This window comes from Ictalurus furcatus, chromosome 1, assembly GCF_023375685.1.
Source record: "Ictalurus furcatus strain D&B chromosome 1, Billie_1.0, whole genome shotgun sequence".
In the NCBI taxonomy this organism is placed as follows: domain Eukaryota; kingdom Metazoa; phylum Chordata; class Actinopteri; order Siluriformes; family Ictaluridae; genus Ictalurus; species Ictalurus furcatus.
In genome coordinates, this window is record NC_071255.1 from 19,540,450 (window position 1) to 19,555,880 (window position 15,431).

The 15,431-nt window shown below is 37.1% G+C and overlaps 2 protein-coding genes across 4 annotated transcripts in view; both read right to left on the reverse strand.

Moving 5' to 3' along the window:
* The window catches only part of cubn (cubilin (intrinsic factor-cobalamin receptor)), a 32,312-nt gene extending 26,879 nt beyond the window's left edge, over positions 1 to 5,433 (reverse strand). Inside the window, exons 1-12 of the mRNA XM_053631408.1 lie at positions 4,990 to 5,433; positions 4,436 to 4,565; positions 3,891 to 4,019; positions 3,549 to 3,650; positions 3,353 to 3,456; positions 3,124 to 3,250; positions 2,169 to 2,337; positions 1,703 to 1,834; positions 1,251 to 1,346; positions 742 to 866; positions 302 to 488; positions 101 to 219 (exon numbers count right to left, since the gene is read on the reverse strand). Coding sequence (XP_053487383.1) covers positions 101 to 219; positions 302 to 488; positions 742 to 866; positions 1,251 to 1,346; positions 1,703 to 1,834; positions 2,169 to 2,337; positions 3,124 to 3,250; positions 3,353 to 3,456; positions 3,549 to 3,650; positions 3,891 to 4,019; positions 4,436 to 4,565; positions 4,990 to 5,108 — 1,539 coding nt within the window. The 5' untranslated portion in view covers positions 5,109 to 5,433. The remainder of the gene's footprint in view (positions 1 to 100; positions 220 to 301; positions 489 to 741; positions 867 to 1,250; positions 1,347 to 1,702; positions 1,835 to 2,168; positions 2,338 to 3,123; positions 3,251 to 3,352; positions 3,457 to 3,548; positions 3,651 to 3,890; positions 4,020 to 4,435; positions 4,566 to 4,989) is intronic.
* A 124-nt stretch (positions 5,434 to 5,557) lies between these two features.
* On the reverse strand, positions 5,558 to 13,478 carry trdmt1 (tRNA aspartic acid methyltransferase 1). 3 transcript variants are annotated; one of them, XM_053631517.1, is made up of 10 exons: positions 13,046 to 13,478; positions 10,130 to 10,239; positions 8,884 to 8,960; positions 8,731 to 8,802; positions 8,502 to 8,567; positions 7,456 to 7,525; positions 7,062 to 7,145; positions 6,631 to 6,953; positions 6,349 to 6,536; positions 5,558 to 5,788 (listed from the first exon to the last, which is right to left on the reverse strand). In XM_053631517.1, exons 3-10 carry the CDS (start codon positions 8,955 to 8,957, stop codon positions 5,688 to 5,690), a joined length of 978 nt encoding a protein of 325 aa, XP_053487492.1. In that variant the 5' UTR covers positions 8,958 to 8,960; positions 10,130 to 10,239; positions 13,046 to 13,478; the 3' UTR covers positions 5,558 to 5,687. The 3 variants fall into 3 exon arrangements, with proteins under 3 accessions (XP_053487492.1, XP_053487475.1, XP_053487484.1); XM_053631500.1 differs by lacking the exon at positions 13,046 to 13,478 and adding an exon at positions 11,707 to 11,928; XM_053631509.1 differs by lacking the exon at positions 13,046 to 13,478 and adding an exon at positions 11,725 to 11,925.
* Positions 13,479 to 15,431: the final 1,953 nt, after the last annotated feature.

Genomic DNA, 15,431 nt, shown 5'->3' on the forward strand with positions numbered 1-15,431 from the left:
AACAACAAAGGTACATTTTTATTAGTTTCATAACAATTTCATAACAAAACCAAGTTGTTAGATGTGTTTTTATTTGACTGTTATAGATATTATCACTGACCTTGTCTGCATCAGTTCTGACCACCCAGGCACAACTGACCATATGGTCATACTGGTCATGTCCAGGAGTGTTGGGATAACTAAATGTACCAGACGGACCCTCCAGGACTCCTCCACATTCTGAACCACACATAAACACAGGTCAAAGACTACCAACGGAGTATTGTCTAAGTAAGTGCAAACACACCAATGAAAAGCACACCTTGTTGTGGAGTCTGGCACTGCGGGCCTGTCCACTGTGATGTGCAGGTACAAATGTAGCCGTTAATACCATCAGTGCAAGTGCCTCCATTTTGGCAGGGGTTACTTGCACACTCGTTAACATTCTGGTCACAATTGCGGCCTGTCCAGCCTGGGTCACAGTGACAGACATATCCGGTGGCTGTGTTCTAGGAAATATGGATGAAACTGATGTTGTTCATCACACTTCCAAACAATATGGTTAAGTTTAGCAAAGGACAAAAGAGAGAATAAAATGTGACATTCTAAGATGTACACATCCTAAGATATATAGAGTATATATTAAATAGAATATATAATATATAGGTATTAAAGATTATATATATATATATATATATATATATATATATATATATATATATATATATATATATAATTATCTTAAAAAGATGTGTCAGTTACCTCACACTGGCCATTGACACATGGGTTATTGGTGCCACAGGTGTCAATGATCTGAGTACAACCAGCAGGACCAAAGCCATTCCCCACATAGCCAGGGGGACAAGTGCATATAGGGATATTGCTGCCTGGAGGATAGTAGGGCTTTGAATCAGAACTCTAAACTTGACGTTATGAATGATAAAACATCAGTATGGTTGTGGAAAAAATCCCTATGTATTGTCTATTTATGATCTATTTCTCTCTACTAAGCACTACAATCTATAGTCAGAGTTGCATGTCAGCAGGCAGATTCATTGTGATAATTATTGCAGAATGACCCATTTTGTTATCAAGCAACAAATGGCAATGGTGCATTTAAATTGTAAATCATAATGGCTTCATTTTCTCCAAAGTGTCACTGATCATGTGCTACTGTGCAGAGTGCCTACTGTAAAAAATGTGTGTGTGTGTGTGTGTGTGTGTGTGTGTGTGTGTGTGTGTGTGTGCGTGTGTGCATGCGTGTGCATCACCTGGAACAGAGGTACAAGTGGCCAGAGGATAACATCCTCCATTGTTAGTTGAGCATATGTCAGACTGAGTGCAAGTCTTTCCATCTCCTTCATAACCTATGCAAAGAGAAATTAAGACACTGATATTATTTCAATGCATTTAGTGTATAATGTAAAATGGTTTTAGCTGTATTAGTCCTTACAATCCTGTTTCACTATTAAATCTCAAAGCTGCCCATTCACTGAATTGAATATATGAATAGTCAAAGTTCTCTAAGGCAAATAATGTAAAAAGCAAAGTAATACTAGTCAAAGCTGCCTCTTTTTTTTTTTTACAATTGTTTTTTTTTTTTTTTTTACAGTTTCTCCTGCCTATCATATTTACTTGATACAATAGTGTTATTTAAATGAGCATTGTAAAGATGTGATAAAAAAAATAAGTGTATAATCAGGTTATAAGGTGAATTGGATACCTGGAGGACACTGTCCACAGTGGAAAGAGCCCATGGTGTTGAGACAGGGCACCACTGGGGAGGTAGAACATCCCCCGTTGTTTGTCTCACACTCATTCACGTCCTGACAGCTGTAGCCATTGCCCTGCCAGCCTGGATGGGTGACACAAGAATGATACCCAAATCAATCTATGTAACAGGACTGATATTACACAAAATGATGTTAATATGTTCAATGTTTGTTTGCCCAATAGGTAAATTTAGTATTTGTGAACAGATGGCATAGAGTCCTGCACTAGACCAGAATTCAAATGTATTATATACACTAGAATAACAATGCTGATCTATGATTACTACATTAGAATAACAATTCATTCATTAGGACAAAAGGTACATCTTCATAAATGTTCAAAATGGAGTCTAGATTAGTACTCCGACTCAGAAGTTTCTCACGCATGACTCCAGAGAAACCCGTCCCATGTCTCACCTGCTGGACAAGCACCACAGAAGTAGGAGCCTAGAGTGTTGAAGCACTGAACAGGGGGATTAGTGGAGCAGGGCTTGTTGGGGAGGCTACATTCATCCACATCAGCTGTGCATGCAGAGCTGCCAGGAGGAGACATCCACCCAGCATCACAGATGCACTTATATTTGGGCTGTTGCGAGAGAAAGTAAAACGAAACGCAAAGAGTAAAGTGTATATTAGAGACCAGGTGAAAAAAAACTGCTGACCCCTTTGAAAGTGAGACCTCAAATGTCAAGTGCCATGTGTAAGAAAGCTCAAAATGCTCTTAAATGCCCTTAAAGGAAAAATCCACCCTGATCCACACAGTTTTACTTTGGTGAACAGTTTCCTACATTACCCACAATGCAATTGGACTACCCACTGATAACAGCACCAGTAGGAATTCTCTCTCACTTTATCTCTACCGAAAGAGACCAATCCAACAGCACTTTATTCCTTTACTCTGTTTGTGTCTCCCATAATTCTACAGTTGATTTCTCATTAATATGAAATTGAACATCACTGGAAAATGGTGAGTGAGAAGGATCTTACAGAAAAACCTGACTGCTATCACTTTTGTTTGAGATCGCTGAAGTTTTTTTGCTATTAAATACCATTGTAACTGCCCTAGCAATGTGTTCCTGTGACTTCAGAGAAGCACACACGCTCTACCTTCTAACAGAAGTAACAAAAATACATTACCAATCAACAAATTAGCACCATAATCACTTATGACAAATATTTCAATACAGAATCATGTTTCATGGTGGATTTCTCCTTTAACAATAAGCACCATCCATATAATACTCCAGAAAAATATAGGAGTATGTGTCTTAACAATAAATTAGAAAAATCTTCAACATAATTCAGCCACCTCTGCTGTGGCTGAGGTGTGTTTATTATATTTAAATATGCATTATCTATCACAGATTATTACCTCGTCAGGTGTTACTCTGTCAGAATCAATGCACATCCCATGCACACACAAGTCCTGACTCCCCCCTGCACAGTCATCATAGCGAGAGGTGCAGTGGGCTCCATACCACTCCGGCAGACAATTACAACTAGAATGAAAGACAAAAACAGTAAGAAACAGTACAATCAAAACACCATGACGAAGGCTATTCATTAGAGGAAGTGATGACAGGGATCGGGAAGCATGTTACGTGTAAGATCCAGGAGTGTTAACACATGTGGCTCCATTCTGGCAGCCCTGAGTTGTTCCAGCGTAGATCTGACACTCGTTGACATCCACAGCACAGATGGGACCCTAACATGACAACAATCTCAGGATCAATGCAGTACAGATATTTAAAACAATACGAGTGTGTGCTGTGTGGAAGTCATTTAGAGCCGTCATACCTGCCAGTTCTGAGGGCAGAGGCAGTGAAAGGAGTCTAAAAGGTTTAGGCAAGTCCCAGTGTTCTGACATGGGTTGCTGCTACATGTTTTCCGCTGGATAGTCTGAAAAAATCAGGAAAATTTATATAAACATATAATATGCTTAAATATATAATACTTTTTTTTTTTAAAAAAACCATTGGATTATATTAATATATAATATACATAAAAGATATATATTTATTTACATATTATTTTATATGATATATGTGTGTGTATATATAAATGTAAATATCAAATATAATAAGTTAAATGTATTATAATTTTACACTGAAGAACACTAAATGTAATACTTAAATATACCTGCTCTACTGTTTGGACTTTGGACTCAAGTGTGGCCACTTTTGTGTTCAGCTGATTAAGCTGGTTTTGGACCTCTTGAGATGGGCCACTGTTCTTTATTGATTCTATATCATCTTTATTGGTTTTTATCTGAAAGTTAATTGAAATACAGACACATAATAAAATTTAAATACTTTAGGCAACAGAGTACAGGTGGAGCTAAACAAGTTAGTGCCAATCAACAAAGTATTAATTTAAAAAACAAAATAAAACAAAACCAAAAAACCCTACAAACCCATCTAGGTTAGTAATATCTACACATGATAAACGTAATGGGAATTGCCTAATCATCAGGTGTTTACAGATATAACAGATATCTACCCAGTGGTATCCAGCCTTTCATTTAGTCTATAGGAACATAAAAGTATCCAATTGCCTAAAGCAACATAATACTATCCATAGAAGCCTACATTTTAGTTCAATAAGGAATGTATTAGCAAGTATATCTCTGACATCTAATCTGAGCCTGAAATCAGAATCTGATCTGAGGCTTTTCATGAGCTTACCTGCTTTAATAGCTCAGTGAGGTCCTCATTCCCCACTTTCACATGACCTGTACCTGAGGTGTCAAAATAGATGTCTTTATTGTTTCCCGGCATAAAAGTAAGGTGGCCATCCTTTGAGATCATACGAGGCCTGCAGGTAAAGTAATCATATGAGTCTTGAGCAACAGGGCACCAAATTCAAAATCTCACTTCTTTTGTACCTCCTCAGTAAGCTTCATGAGTTCCACATTTACAGAACTACATCGCTAAATTAAAAACAACAATAACAACAACAACAATAATAAAAATAATAACCTCTTAACTGGCAGAAACAAGATTGCAGTCGGACTGTAATGCGACACATTTATTTCCTTAAAAATCATTTAAACAGCACACTGAGAACTCGCAGAATATACTTTATATGTTTAAATAATTTGCTCAGCCTTTATAAACACTTCCATTATCTTTGATACAGTTAAATAAATAAAAAAACATGTCAATTGTATACTGATCAGTCTAGCAGTGATCAATATGCAACTAAAAGTCCTGCTAATAAAGTAACCCTGTCTACTTACTGGGCATCGCTGATGTCTCTCTTGCTCCGGCTGTGGGCCCGTTTACCCTGCTCACACTGCAGTCCACTGAGGAAGAGAAGGGCAATTAAGGGCCAGGACAGCCGAAATGTCCAAGCCATGCTGAGAGAGAGAGAGAGTATGTCTCAGGATGCTCTTCAGACTCCACACTGCAGGTGAAACTAAAAAGTGACTTAATGGGCCAAACACAAAAAAATGCACTTTGCCTGAAACTGGTCTTCTGAGACCATCACACTCTCCAATAAACTGGACGAAACCATTTGAGGAAGGAAGACAGGTAGGGCCAATATAACATGGCAGTTAATTCACTTTACTGCATCCATTACCAAACATCAGCATGTGATTTTCAGTGATCAGTAACCACAGTTAAGCTGCTGATCTTCCTGCACTTATATAAATTTGGACCTTCCCCCACCGAGCTCTGCAGTGCAAAACTAGAGTATGGTATTCTTCAGTTACTTTGAACAATTCTTATATTTCATTAAGCAGAGCTAATTATGGATTTCCCATTTTCTGCTTAAAAAAAAAGAAAAGGAGAAACACAATAGTATAACATATATAACTTTATTTAATAACTTACAAATTTGATCCATGTAATACAACAGTTGAACATATTAAAACTTGAGTCCATATGAACCTTGAAACAGCCCTCAAACACTGAAGGAAATCTGATTTGTTGGTCATGACACCATGAGACTGATGAGCTTGGCCACTACATGAACATTTAGACTGTTTCCCAGAACTCGGTACTGCTGCTTTGTGGAGATATTTGATGGAAAGCCTGAAAAAGAAGAACAAAAAAAATATGCAAACATTAGTTATGTGCCTATTCTCAGCACTTTGGTCAGCTGGGACACATTTAATAACTCAGTGTGTCACTCTTCACTTCAATATCCTAATTTTCTTAGCCCAAATATAAACTGGCCATTACAGTCAGAGTGTGCATAAAACACAAATATTGAGCCATATAGTCATAAAAAATGGAGTGATATTAAAAAGCTAATAGTTGAGATCTAAAATGGGACTTTTTGAAATATGGTTGATGGCAGTTACCAGAAACAACCTGCACTGAAAGATAAACAGCACGATAGTTACTAATTAAATCCATCCATCCATCCAGTTTCTATACCGCTTATCCTACTGGGTAGCGGGGAACCTGGAGCCTATCCCAGGGAGCATGGGGCACAAGGCGGGGTACACCCTGGACGGGGTGGCACACCATCGCAGGGCAAAATCACATACACATTCACACACTACGGACACATTGGACATGCCTTTACACATTCAAGCTGCTCTTTGCTCTATATTTACTCAGTCCATCAGGTCATAAACCTGACTTACTGAAATGTGGTGGGAAGCCCATAAGGTTGGCGATCTCTCTGGGTGTGAAGTATCTGAGCTTCAGCTGGGACAGCTGCTCCAGCTTCTCCTCTTCAGATAGCGCATCCAGTGACTTAAAGATGCTGTCCAGTTCCACACCTGTACACGACTGCAGAACAGAACCAGTTCCCTCCACATAATGCCCATATCTGAAGAGGAACAAAAAGAGTATTAAACTTGGCAGTGGTCAAACACAGGCTGAAAAGGATTTAGATGATGTGACATGAATTTGTGAAGCCTCACCCTTTAGTGAAGCAGACTGATCTCCTGCAGTTTGGATTGACTATGTCCATGAGCAAGGCGTATCTGAGCAGAATCTTTGGAGGGAGCAAATAACTGTCCATGTCTGTTCCTTGTACTTCCTTTTCCAGGAAATCCTGTAGTCTTCTCACTGTCTGTTCGTTGTCCTGACTCCTCTTCCTCTCCAGCTCCTGTGCCGTCTCCATCTTATAGATTATAGTCTCATCTTCTCTCATGTCACCATTAACTGTACTACAATGGCTGTCAGGGATCGTGGGACTGTCTGTGTCAAAGCTGGAGTCTGACTTCGGAAAGCCCTCTAGAATCTGGATGAGTTAGGGATTACAGTTTATTATAATGAACAGTCAAAATGCAACGTCTTAGCAAGGCACTCTTATGCCATATTCAGGTTGACAGGATGTATGCGTGTTTACCTCTGCTGTTTTCTGAAATGAGAAGGAATCTGGGGGAGCTTTAGCAATAAGAAAATAACGCAGCCTTGAGTTTGGTATTCCTAGCTGTTAAAAAACAAACAGACAAAAAAAATAAGGATCAAGTTATTGTGGAACTGGAGTTCCAGTCTTGGGTGCATTTTCAACAAAAGCTGGTAAAAGTTGCTATTAAAATTCTCTACAAAATGAAAGGAGAAATCTCTCACTTAGACTTAGTGAAACAATTAGTTTGCTTTAACATGACTGTATTATTACAAATACTGATATCAGAAGATTTCAAAAACTGATTATTTGCATTTGTCTATTTATAATTACCCAATTCTCAAGGGATAAAATGACAATTGCTTTAAAATACAGAATAAAGGGAAATGCTTACACAAGTGGGTGATATCATTAATTCCTGAAAGTTGTAACTACAGTCCTGCAAAGTCTTTATCAAGGCATTTCTGGAAAAAAAACAAACCAACAAATTAAGTCAGGTTACACTACAAACGCACACATTTTAGTTGAATTTAGTTTGGATCTAGCACAAGTTCCTTCCATTTAATCTTCAGAATCAAAGTGTCCTGTTGTTTTTCTGCTTACAGATGGTTCCAATGTACTAATCTTCCATTAAATACTTCAATAAGACATGGCAGCGTAGGTGGCTGCATCTATGACATGATGAGAACGAATCCCAAAAGAGTACCTAATAACTAATAATCTCTTTGTTTCTGGGTCAAGCTTCACATGCTACTCCTGAGATACCAGTGATCCTGACCCCTTCTGCTCTCCAGACCTGCCTGATCCATGCTGATGCCCTGCTTCTGGTTGGATTTCTCATCACTTGGAAACCACTCACTGCTGCTGATGATGGCCCCACATGGTGCAGCATAAAGATCATTGAGATTACTGAGGACGGTACCACTTAGAAACCATGAACATGGCTTAGGACTACAACTGCCATGAACAGATTTGCAGTCAAGTCTCCACCAGTGAACAGTAACTTCAACTTCAACAAAACAAACTTCATGTTTGAAACCATCATGAATTTTCTTGGTTACACACTTTTGTCTATACCGTACACAGTTATAGAAGGGAATTATTTATAATTCCCTTCTATAAACAATAGAAATAATATCCGGAGTCACCCAGATGAGAATGGGTTCCTTTAAGTGTCTGGTTCCTCTCAAGGTTTCTTCCTCATGTCATCTCAGGGAGTTTTTCCCTGCCACTGTCACCTCTGGCTTGCTCATTAGGGATAATTTGTTCAATTTAAAATGTATCTCCTCAATTTATATACTTCTATAAAGCAGTTTTGTGACAATGGGCGTTGTTAAAAGTGGCCATACAAATAAAATTGAATTGAATTGAGTACTGACTGTTAGCCATGTACTGACAGCAATCTCCCAAGCTGAGGACTTGCCCTATATCCCAGGTTACCTGGCAGAGGACGTCTCAAAGCCTTTCACATTCTCCAGCAGAATGAAGCGGGGCATCTTGTTCAACCTACAAACAGAGTACAGAGGTTCTTTCTTTCACAAAACAACATTATTTTACTTTTTAAAAACTTTCAAAAACCAAATTAAAAAATAAGAAAATTATTTCAAATAAAGGAGCCAAGTAGCACTGTGAACGTATATAAACTGATCTTATATAAAGCAAGTCTGACCTTGGCAAAATGTCCAGGATGTAGAGAAAGCTTTTTGTTCTGGGGTCATTTACATCACCCTGTAATCCAATCCTATATTGATAGAAATCCACATTACTCTTTATTTCTATTAACAACAATGTAAGTGAAAAAGTGAGGCAAAGTTCTGATTACCTCGTAAAAGGCTGACAAGGAGGGCTCATCAAAATCATATCAAAGTCCAGTTTATTGAAATCGCTTAATGCCATTCCCTGGATGAAATCAAACAAAAGGTTCTTTTTAATAAAAATGCACTGCATTTTATAAAAACTGTACCGAAACGTAACATAACAATATATGACAAAAATAAGGTTTGAATCTGCCACAAAATGGTAAAGCTTTGCATATCCTGAATACATAAATGATATCCTCATGACACCAGCAAGTTTGAGAAACTTCTTATAACCCAAAGTTGAAGATAATGCAAAACTGAAGCAGTTTATGTAAAGAAAAAAACTGTTACTTATTATTAAATGAAGATTCACTTTCTAATGAAGAATATAAAAATATACTATGCTTGGGCCATAATTTGTCACATACATGAGCAAAGCTTTACTGAATCACACTAAGGCCAATGAGCCCAGCAGCTGGTGCATCATTACCCATGCTGACGATGCACACAACCTTTACCCAACACTAAATCTACTAAGTTACTCTTTCACTTAAAATATTGGATTAACTGCTTGTCACGGGATGAAATGTGACTAGGTTTGAATAATAGGAAACATAGATTAGCGACAAAAAAAGCTCTTTTGTTCTATAATTTTCCAAAATAAAGCAAAAAAGGTTACAAAGACATTGTTTAGGCACTTAATCTGTGTTGTTGGTTTTCATAAAATGGGTCTTAACAAATAAACATATTTAGTCTTGAGTTAATCAGTTTATGACTTGGTCACAGTCTCATTCTCTTTAAGACATATCATCACATTCCTTACACAAAGTTGGGAGTGATATTTTTACCCAAATAAAATCATATCTATCTTACTACAGACTGTACCAAGGAGACAAAGTTTGGGATTAATGTCAAAGACAGCTTGCCCCTAGAGGTGACATGAGATAACTGCACACCCATGCTAAAAGCTTTTTTATTATTCATTTACACCAGTAATAAACACGGCGGGGTGGGGGGGGGGGGAGTGCTTTATGTTTTGGTTTAGATAATTAAGCACAAATATCAACCACGTCAAATGAATTAATGTTAATCTCCAGTCACTAAAATGATCAAATAGGAATGCTGTATCTGAGACTTAATTTTCTGTTTGTCCTATTCTACCCCTTTATGCCTGCTGTCCATTTAGCATGTTATTATGCCGTTTAATACGGTCTTTTACAGATTAATTAATTTAGAAAACAACAGTCAAGCTAATTAGCTGGTGCTCACTTCAATGGTCTTGGGTAGCAGCAGAGTATTTGGGAAGTTGTGCTTATAGATTTCATTGGCCGTCGTGTTCACATCCACCGCGGCTACCACTTCAGTGGGGACTGAGCTCTCTAAACAGAAAAAAAACAAAAAAAAAACAAGAGGAATCAGTGCAATGTGTTGCAATGCAGAGTATGCTACAGTCTCAAATATTAGTGATGATTTATGCTTAAAGGTGAGGGGAAGGTAGATACAGGACCTTGTGTGAAATCTTCCAATAATGCAGCTCAGCCAGTGCAGTGCTTCAGCTACCACAGAAGAACATTAACGCTTCCTGCTTTTTAAACAGCTGCATTTATTTTGGTCCTAATTTTATAGTTAGACTTATCATAATTTATGGATTTCTTTCTTTCAAGTCATTAATTTTTTTTACTTAAATTATTTTGTCTTAACTGAAGGATTAATCTTATTTGTTTGAATTTATGGATTTGTTTCCAGTTGCTTTCAGTCCTTGTTGTCCAGTTTCAACAAGGTTCTCATTAATTTGTGAGTGAAACTAAAAGTAAATTAAAGATTTAAACTCTTCAGTGTAATCTGCTTACTTGCAGTAACTTCTGCCAATTATATGATGTGAACCCTATCCATCAATACTCACATTACGGGGTTTCCTTATATATCAATTTATACAAACTCAGGAACTCTAGAAGTATACTAATATTTTTTCAGACTAACTGGATTTTCATGGATACCACATTTCTTTCTCCTGTGAACGATTATGAATACATTTGTCAATATCCAGCTTGAGAAATAAAGCCGTTCCTATTCTTCCTATTACTGTCATCCCCTGATGTAAGTGTTTTAACTGTATTTAACTTTTTTTTTTCCACTTTCACCGAAATCATATATATATATATATATTTTTTTTTTACCAGCACCACTGCTAATCATAACTACCAAACATTCATTCATTTTCTGAATTTTAACCATTCAAACACTGGCTTGTTTACATAATGCAAAAATCTTCAAAGCTCAGTAACCTTCTTTGAATCATATACATGGGGTGGGATTTGTGATTTCCAGTACAATACAATTTCTATCTTTCAAACTGTTTTCAAACACAAAACAGTACACACATACAAACCACAACTTGATTATAGCTGCATCATATATTCAGTTGGTCTGCAGTGTGTATAATATAGCAGAATCAGAAAAAAGGAAAAGCATGTATTTTCCCCACAGGCTAAACCTGAGAAAATACTACACATCTCAGAAAATCAAAATAAAAATTCAATGTTTTGAAACCTTGTCAACAAAATAAAAGCCTATTAACACAGACTGCATGTTTTTATGCTTAAATGTCACGGGGATTAAATACTGCAGTTTGAATAGGTTTCAAAGGGGACATTTTTTGTCCTTAAGGTCCTGAGTGTAAGTATTTTGAGTATCTAGTTCAAAATGGATTTATGAAAGCAAATGAGGGCGAAATATTAGAATTCCAATAAAAATACACACAAAATACACACAATGGGATGCTAATTAGTTTCGTTAGTATAAGCAGGTAAAATTAATCGCACGAAGTAACCAAACCAAACCAATACCAATATCCGGGAAGATACCTCGCAATGCATAATGCATCCCTCCAATGCCACTGTACAGTTCCAAAACACGGAGCTTCTCCATATTTTAACACTTAGCTAAGGTCCCAACTCATAACCATGAGTGCTATCAGTACAACTCCGTCTGGAAACAACTTCTGCGCAAGAAAGTTCCGCTCTACGACAGCATCAGACTATTTTCTGCAAAGTAGAGTGGATTCAGGTACACTCAGGCATTTTTATTATTATTATTATTATTATTATTATTTTTTTAAATATACGCCTTGTCTAAGCTTTCTTGCCGTTAATAAAAACAAATCCCCCAACACTTCTGAAATCCTCAAGGTGTTGACCATCTCCATGTGAAGGAAAGAAACCTATTTATATCATATTTTAAAGAAGCATGCGGCTTAAATTTTGGTTAAGACTGACTGAAACCCATTTTTAATGGCGTTTGGTAATTTGGGGCAGCGTGCTTGGTCGTTTAGGACACATCTTTCCATTGGTGTAAGACTCATTCTCAGTGACATGTTTAAAGTGTTATTTATTAATTGAAGATTTATTAAATGACATCGGTGAGTTAAATTTCAACAGCAGGACTTGAAAGAATCTTCTCCTAATTCATCATCACCATATTCTAATATTTTATTAACACAGATTAGATAGATTAAGATTGAGATAGATTAAGTTAAATTGATTGCATGTTAGGATGTTGACCATGTTGGGTCAGTTGAGGCATCTTGAAAATGACTAAACATCTCTTCTGGAAAAAAAAAACAAAAACAAAAAAAAAACAACAACAACCCAAACACAACAATGGAAAGCTTCATAGAATTTGTAATGGTTATAATAGGAATTGTATTTGGTTTTAATGGAACTTGTAATGGTGCCTGTGGTTCTCTACTGGTAATTTGTTGCCTTCTTTTGGTGACATGTTATGTCTAGTGGATACCACTATGGACCAATAATGATAATTAGAGATGCACCGATGTATGGGCCGATAAAGGCCATTTTTCACACAATAGGTTATCGGCTGATAGTTTAAAAACATCCGATGATCAGAGCCGATTATATCCTGTCAATCAAAAGAGGGCGGGAAAACACATCGATTTCCTGCTATGTGTAAAGATAATGTCTCTTGTGTGGAATGACAAAACTGCAGTTTGTAATCTCTGCACTGCTAAAATTTTACACCGGAAGTGCGCAGAGGTGAAGCAGAAGTTTCGGCGAATTTTTTTTTTTTTTTACCAAGCTGCTCGTGCAGAAAAATATATTTGTAGAGTAATATATTTCATAACCAGTTAATGTTAATATATACTAAACAGTTTGTATTATATATTACCAGTTTGATGTTCAATGATGAAGTAGAATGCGTTTGTTTGTAGTGAGTGAATGTGAGCCTGTCACGATTTCCCCTCGCGCTAAGCGCTGGAGCGAGCAAGCGCTTTCGGATTTCCTTGACACTGACTTTGTTTACTTCTGACACGTGTGTTTTGTGATTTCTGACCTGTCTCCGCCCCTGTATTGTCATTGGTTGTTTCCCCTATGTGTCATTAGTCTCAGCTGTTTTGTTTCACCCTTGATTACGTTTGTCATTTAAACCCCTCGTGTCTCTTTATACTTCGCGAAGTATTACGTGAGTTTTCAGTAAACCAAGCGTTTGTGCCTTGTCTTATGTGTTATAGTTTTGATCTTGTTCTCGCCCTCGTTCTTCGGTTTTGTTTAGCCTTGTTTATCCCCCATCGCCTGACCTATTGCCTGTTTTTGACCACGCTATTGTCTCAGGTTTTGGATTTATCTGCCTGTCTCTACTCTAATAAATCTCTCATCTTGCATCCGTCTTAACCTCCAGTACGTGCTTAACGTGACAGGAGGTTTTTTTTTTTTTTTTTTTTTTTTTTTAAATTGTCAATTAAGACTGTTAATATGAATTAACAACATTCAATAAGTTAAGAAATCTTACTTTAATCTTCAGAATTTAGTGAATGTGTTAATGTTAGAGTAATGTGTTTTGTGTTTATGAGACCAGTTACTGTGAAACAACTTGTTCAAGTGGAGAGAATAAAGTTTTTATTTGCATTTCTTTCAGAATTGCAGAAAATATTAATTATTCATTTAAAAGAAGGTATAAAAAGCAGAACTATCAGTATCAGCTATCGGCATCAGCCGATATCACTCTGAATAATCGGTTATCAGCTGAGAAATTTAGCCCCGGTGCATCTCTAATGATGATGTTGCTTTTAATGGTTAGCTGGTGGTTTGTAATGGTATTTGTAGTGGAAACCATTAGAATTTCTGTTGTTTGTTTGTTTTTTTTCAGCAGGGATGTGCATGGTTTCAACGAATTTTATACTAACAGTAGTTCATTTTATGCACGTCATAAATATCTGTATTATATTAGTCATGACAATTTCATAACTGGCCAAAGCATACTGTCATTTTGCATGTACCTCAAGAGTTTTGGTACCATCTTCAAATTTAAGACTGACATCATGTCACAACAATTAAGTCATGTTATTTCTATCAAGGATTTAGTAACATATATCGGCTTTTAGTTTTCAGGATAAAAAACAAATGTGGTTAGGTTATAACTTCCTAATTTACCTGATGTCACAGTAACTTTCATTTTGGGCTTTTGTTTAACCCAAAATTGAAATGTTACACAAATATTGAATGGTTGCCATCATTTAATACGTTTTCCGGCACAGATTTCAAATGCACTGAAAATGTCGAGTAACTTTTGCCTGAACTCAACCATATTTGGCCCAAAATTGTGTATCTGGGACAAGACCAGAGTTCCATAAAAGCTGCTATCGCACTAAAGCAGCTAGAATGTCAAAAGATTAAACCACAAGAGGCACAAAAATATTTAGTATGGTCATTTGCTATGTAGTATGTTTTCCTGTCAGTACAGCTGAATAAGCCCCTCAATACACCATCAGCAGCATGCGTACCTTAATGTCATTTGCAGTATAAAGAAGAAGAAGCCTTTATTTGTCACATATACATTACAGCACAGTGAAATTATTTTCTTCACATATACCAGCTTGTTAGGAAGTTGGGGTCAGAATGCAGGGTCAGCCATGAAACGGCATCCCTGGAACAGAGGTTAAGGGCCTTTCTCAAGTGCCCAACAGTGGCAGCTTGGCGGTGCTGGGGCTTGTAACCCCTTCTGATCAGTAACCCAAAGCCTTAACCATTGAGCCACAGCTGCTCTTGCACTGAGCTCAACTTTTGGCAGAGAAGAGCTGCTGTGGTGTTCAGTGGTAAAGTGAGGACCAGGTGGGCTAACCTGCAGAAACAACTCAACTATAAAATGCCTAATCGAACCTCAGCAACTACCCGCCAGTCATCTTCTTACACAAGGATATTTGGTGGTGAGCACAATGCCTCCACCTGCTCCAGCTATAATAATAGTAGTAGAAAATATGTATATTATTGCCATACTCTGATGTTTTCATTATGAACTTGAAAAGCAGTACATTATTTTGTAGTTCATAATGAAAACACCAAAGTATGGCAATAATATACATATTTTCTAGTTCTATAATAAAGTAATCATTTATTTTAGTGTTTTTTTTTAAAACTTACTCTAATGATATGGTTCTTATTTTTGTAGGTGCATTGGATGAGGCCTTGGAATACATCGCAGAGGAGGCTTCTGAAGAAAATTTCACTGGAGTAACCAACTATATTTAGTAGGTTTTGTGTGTCTGATCACACAATCC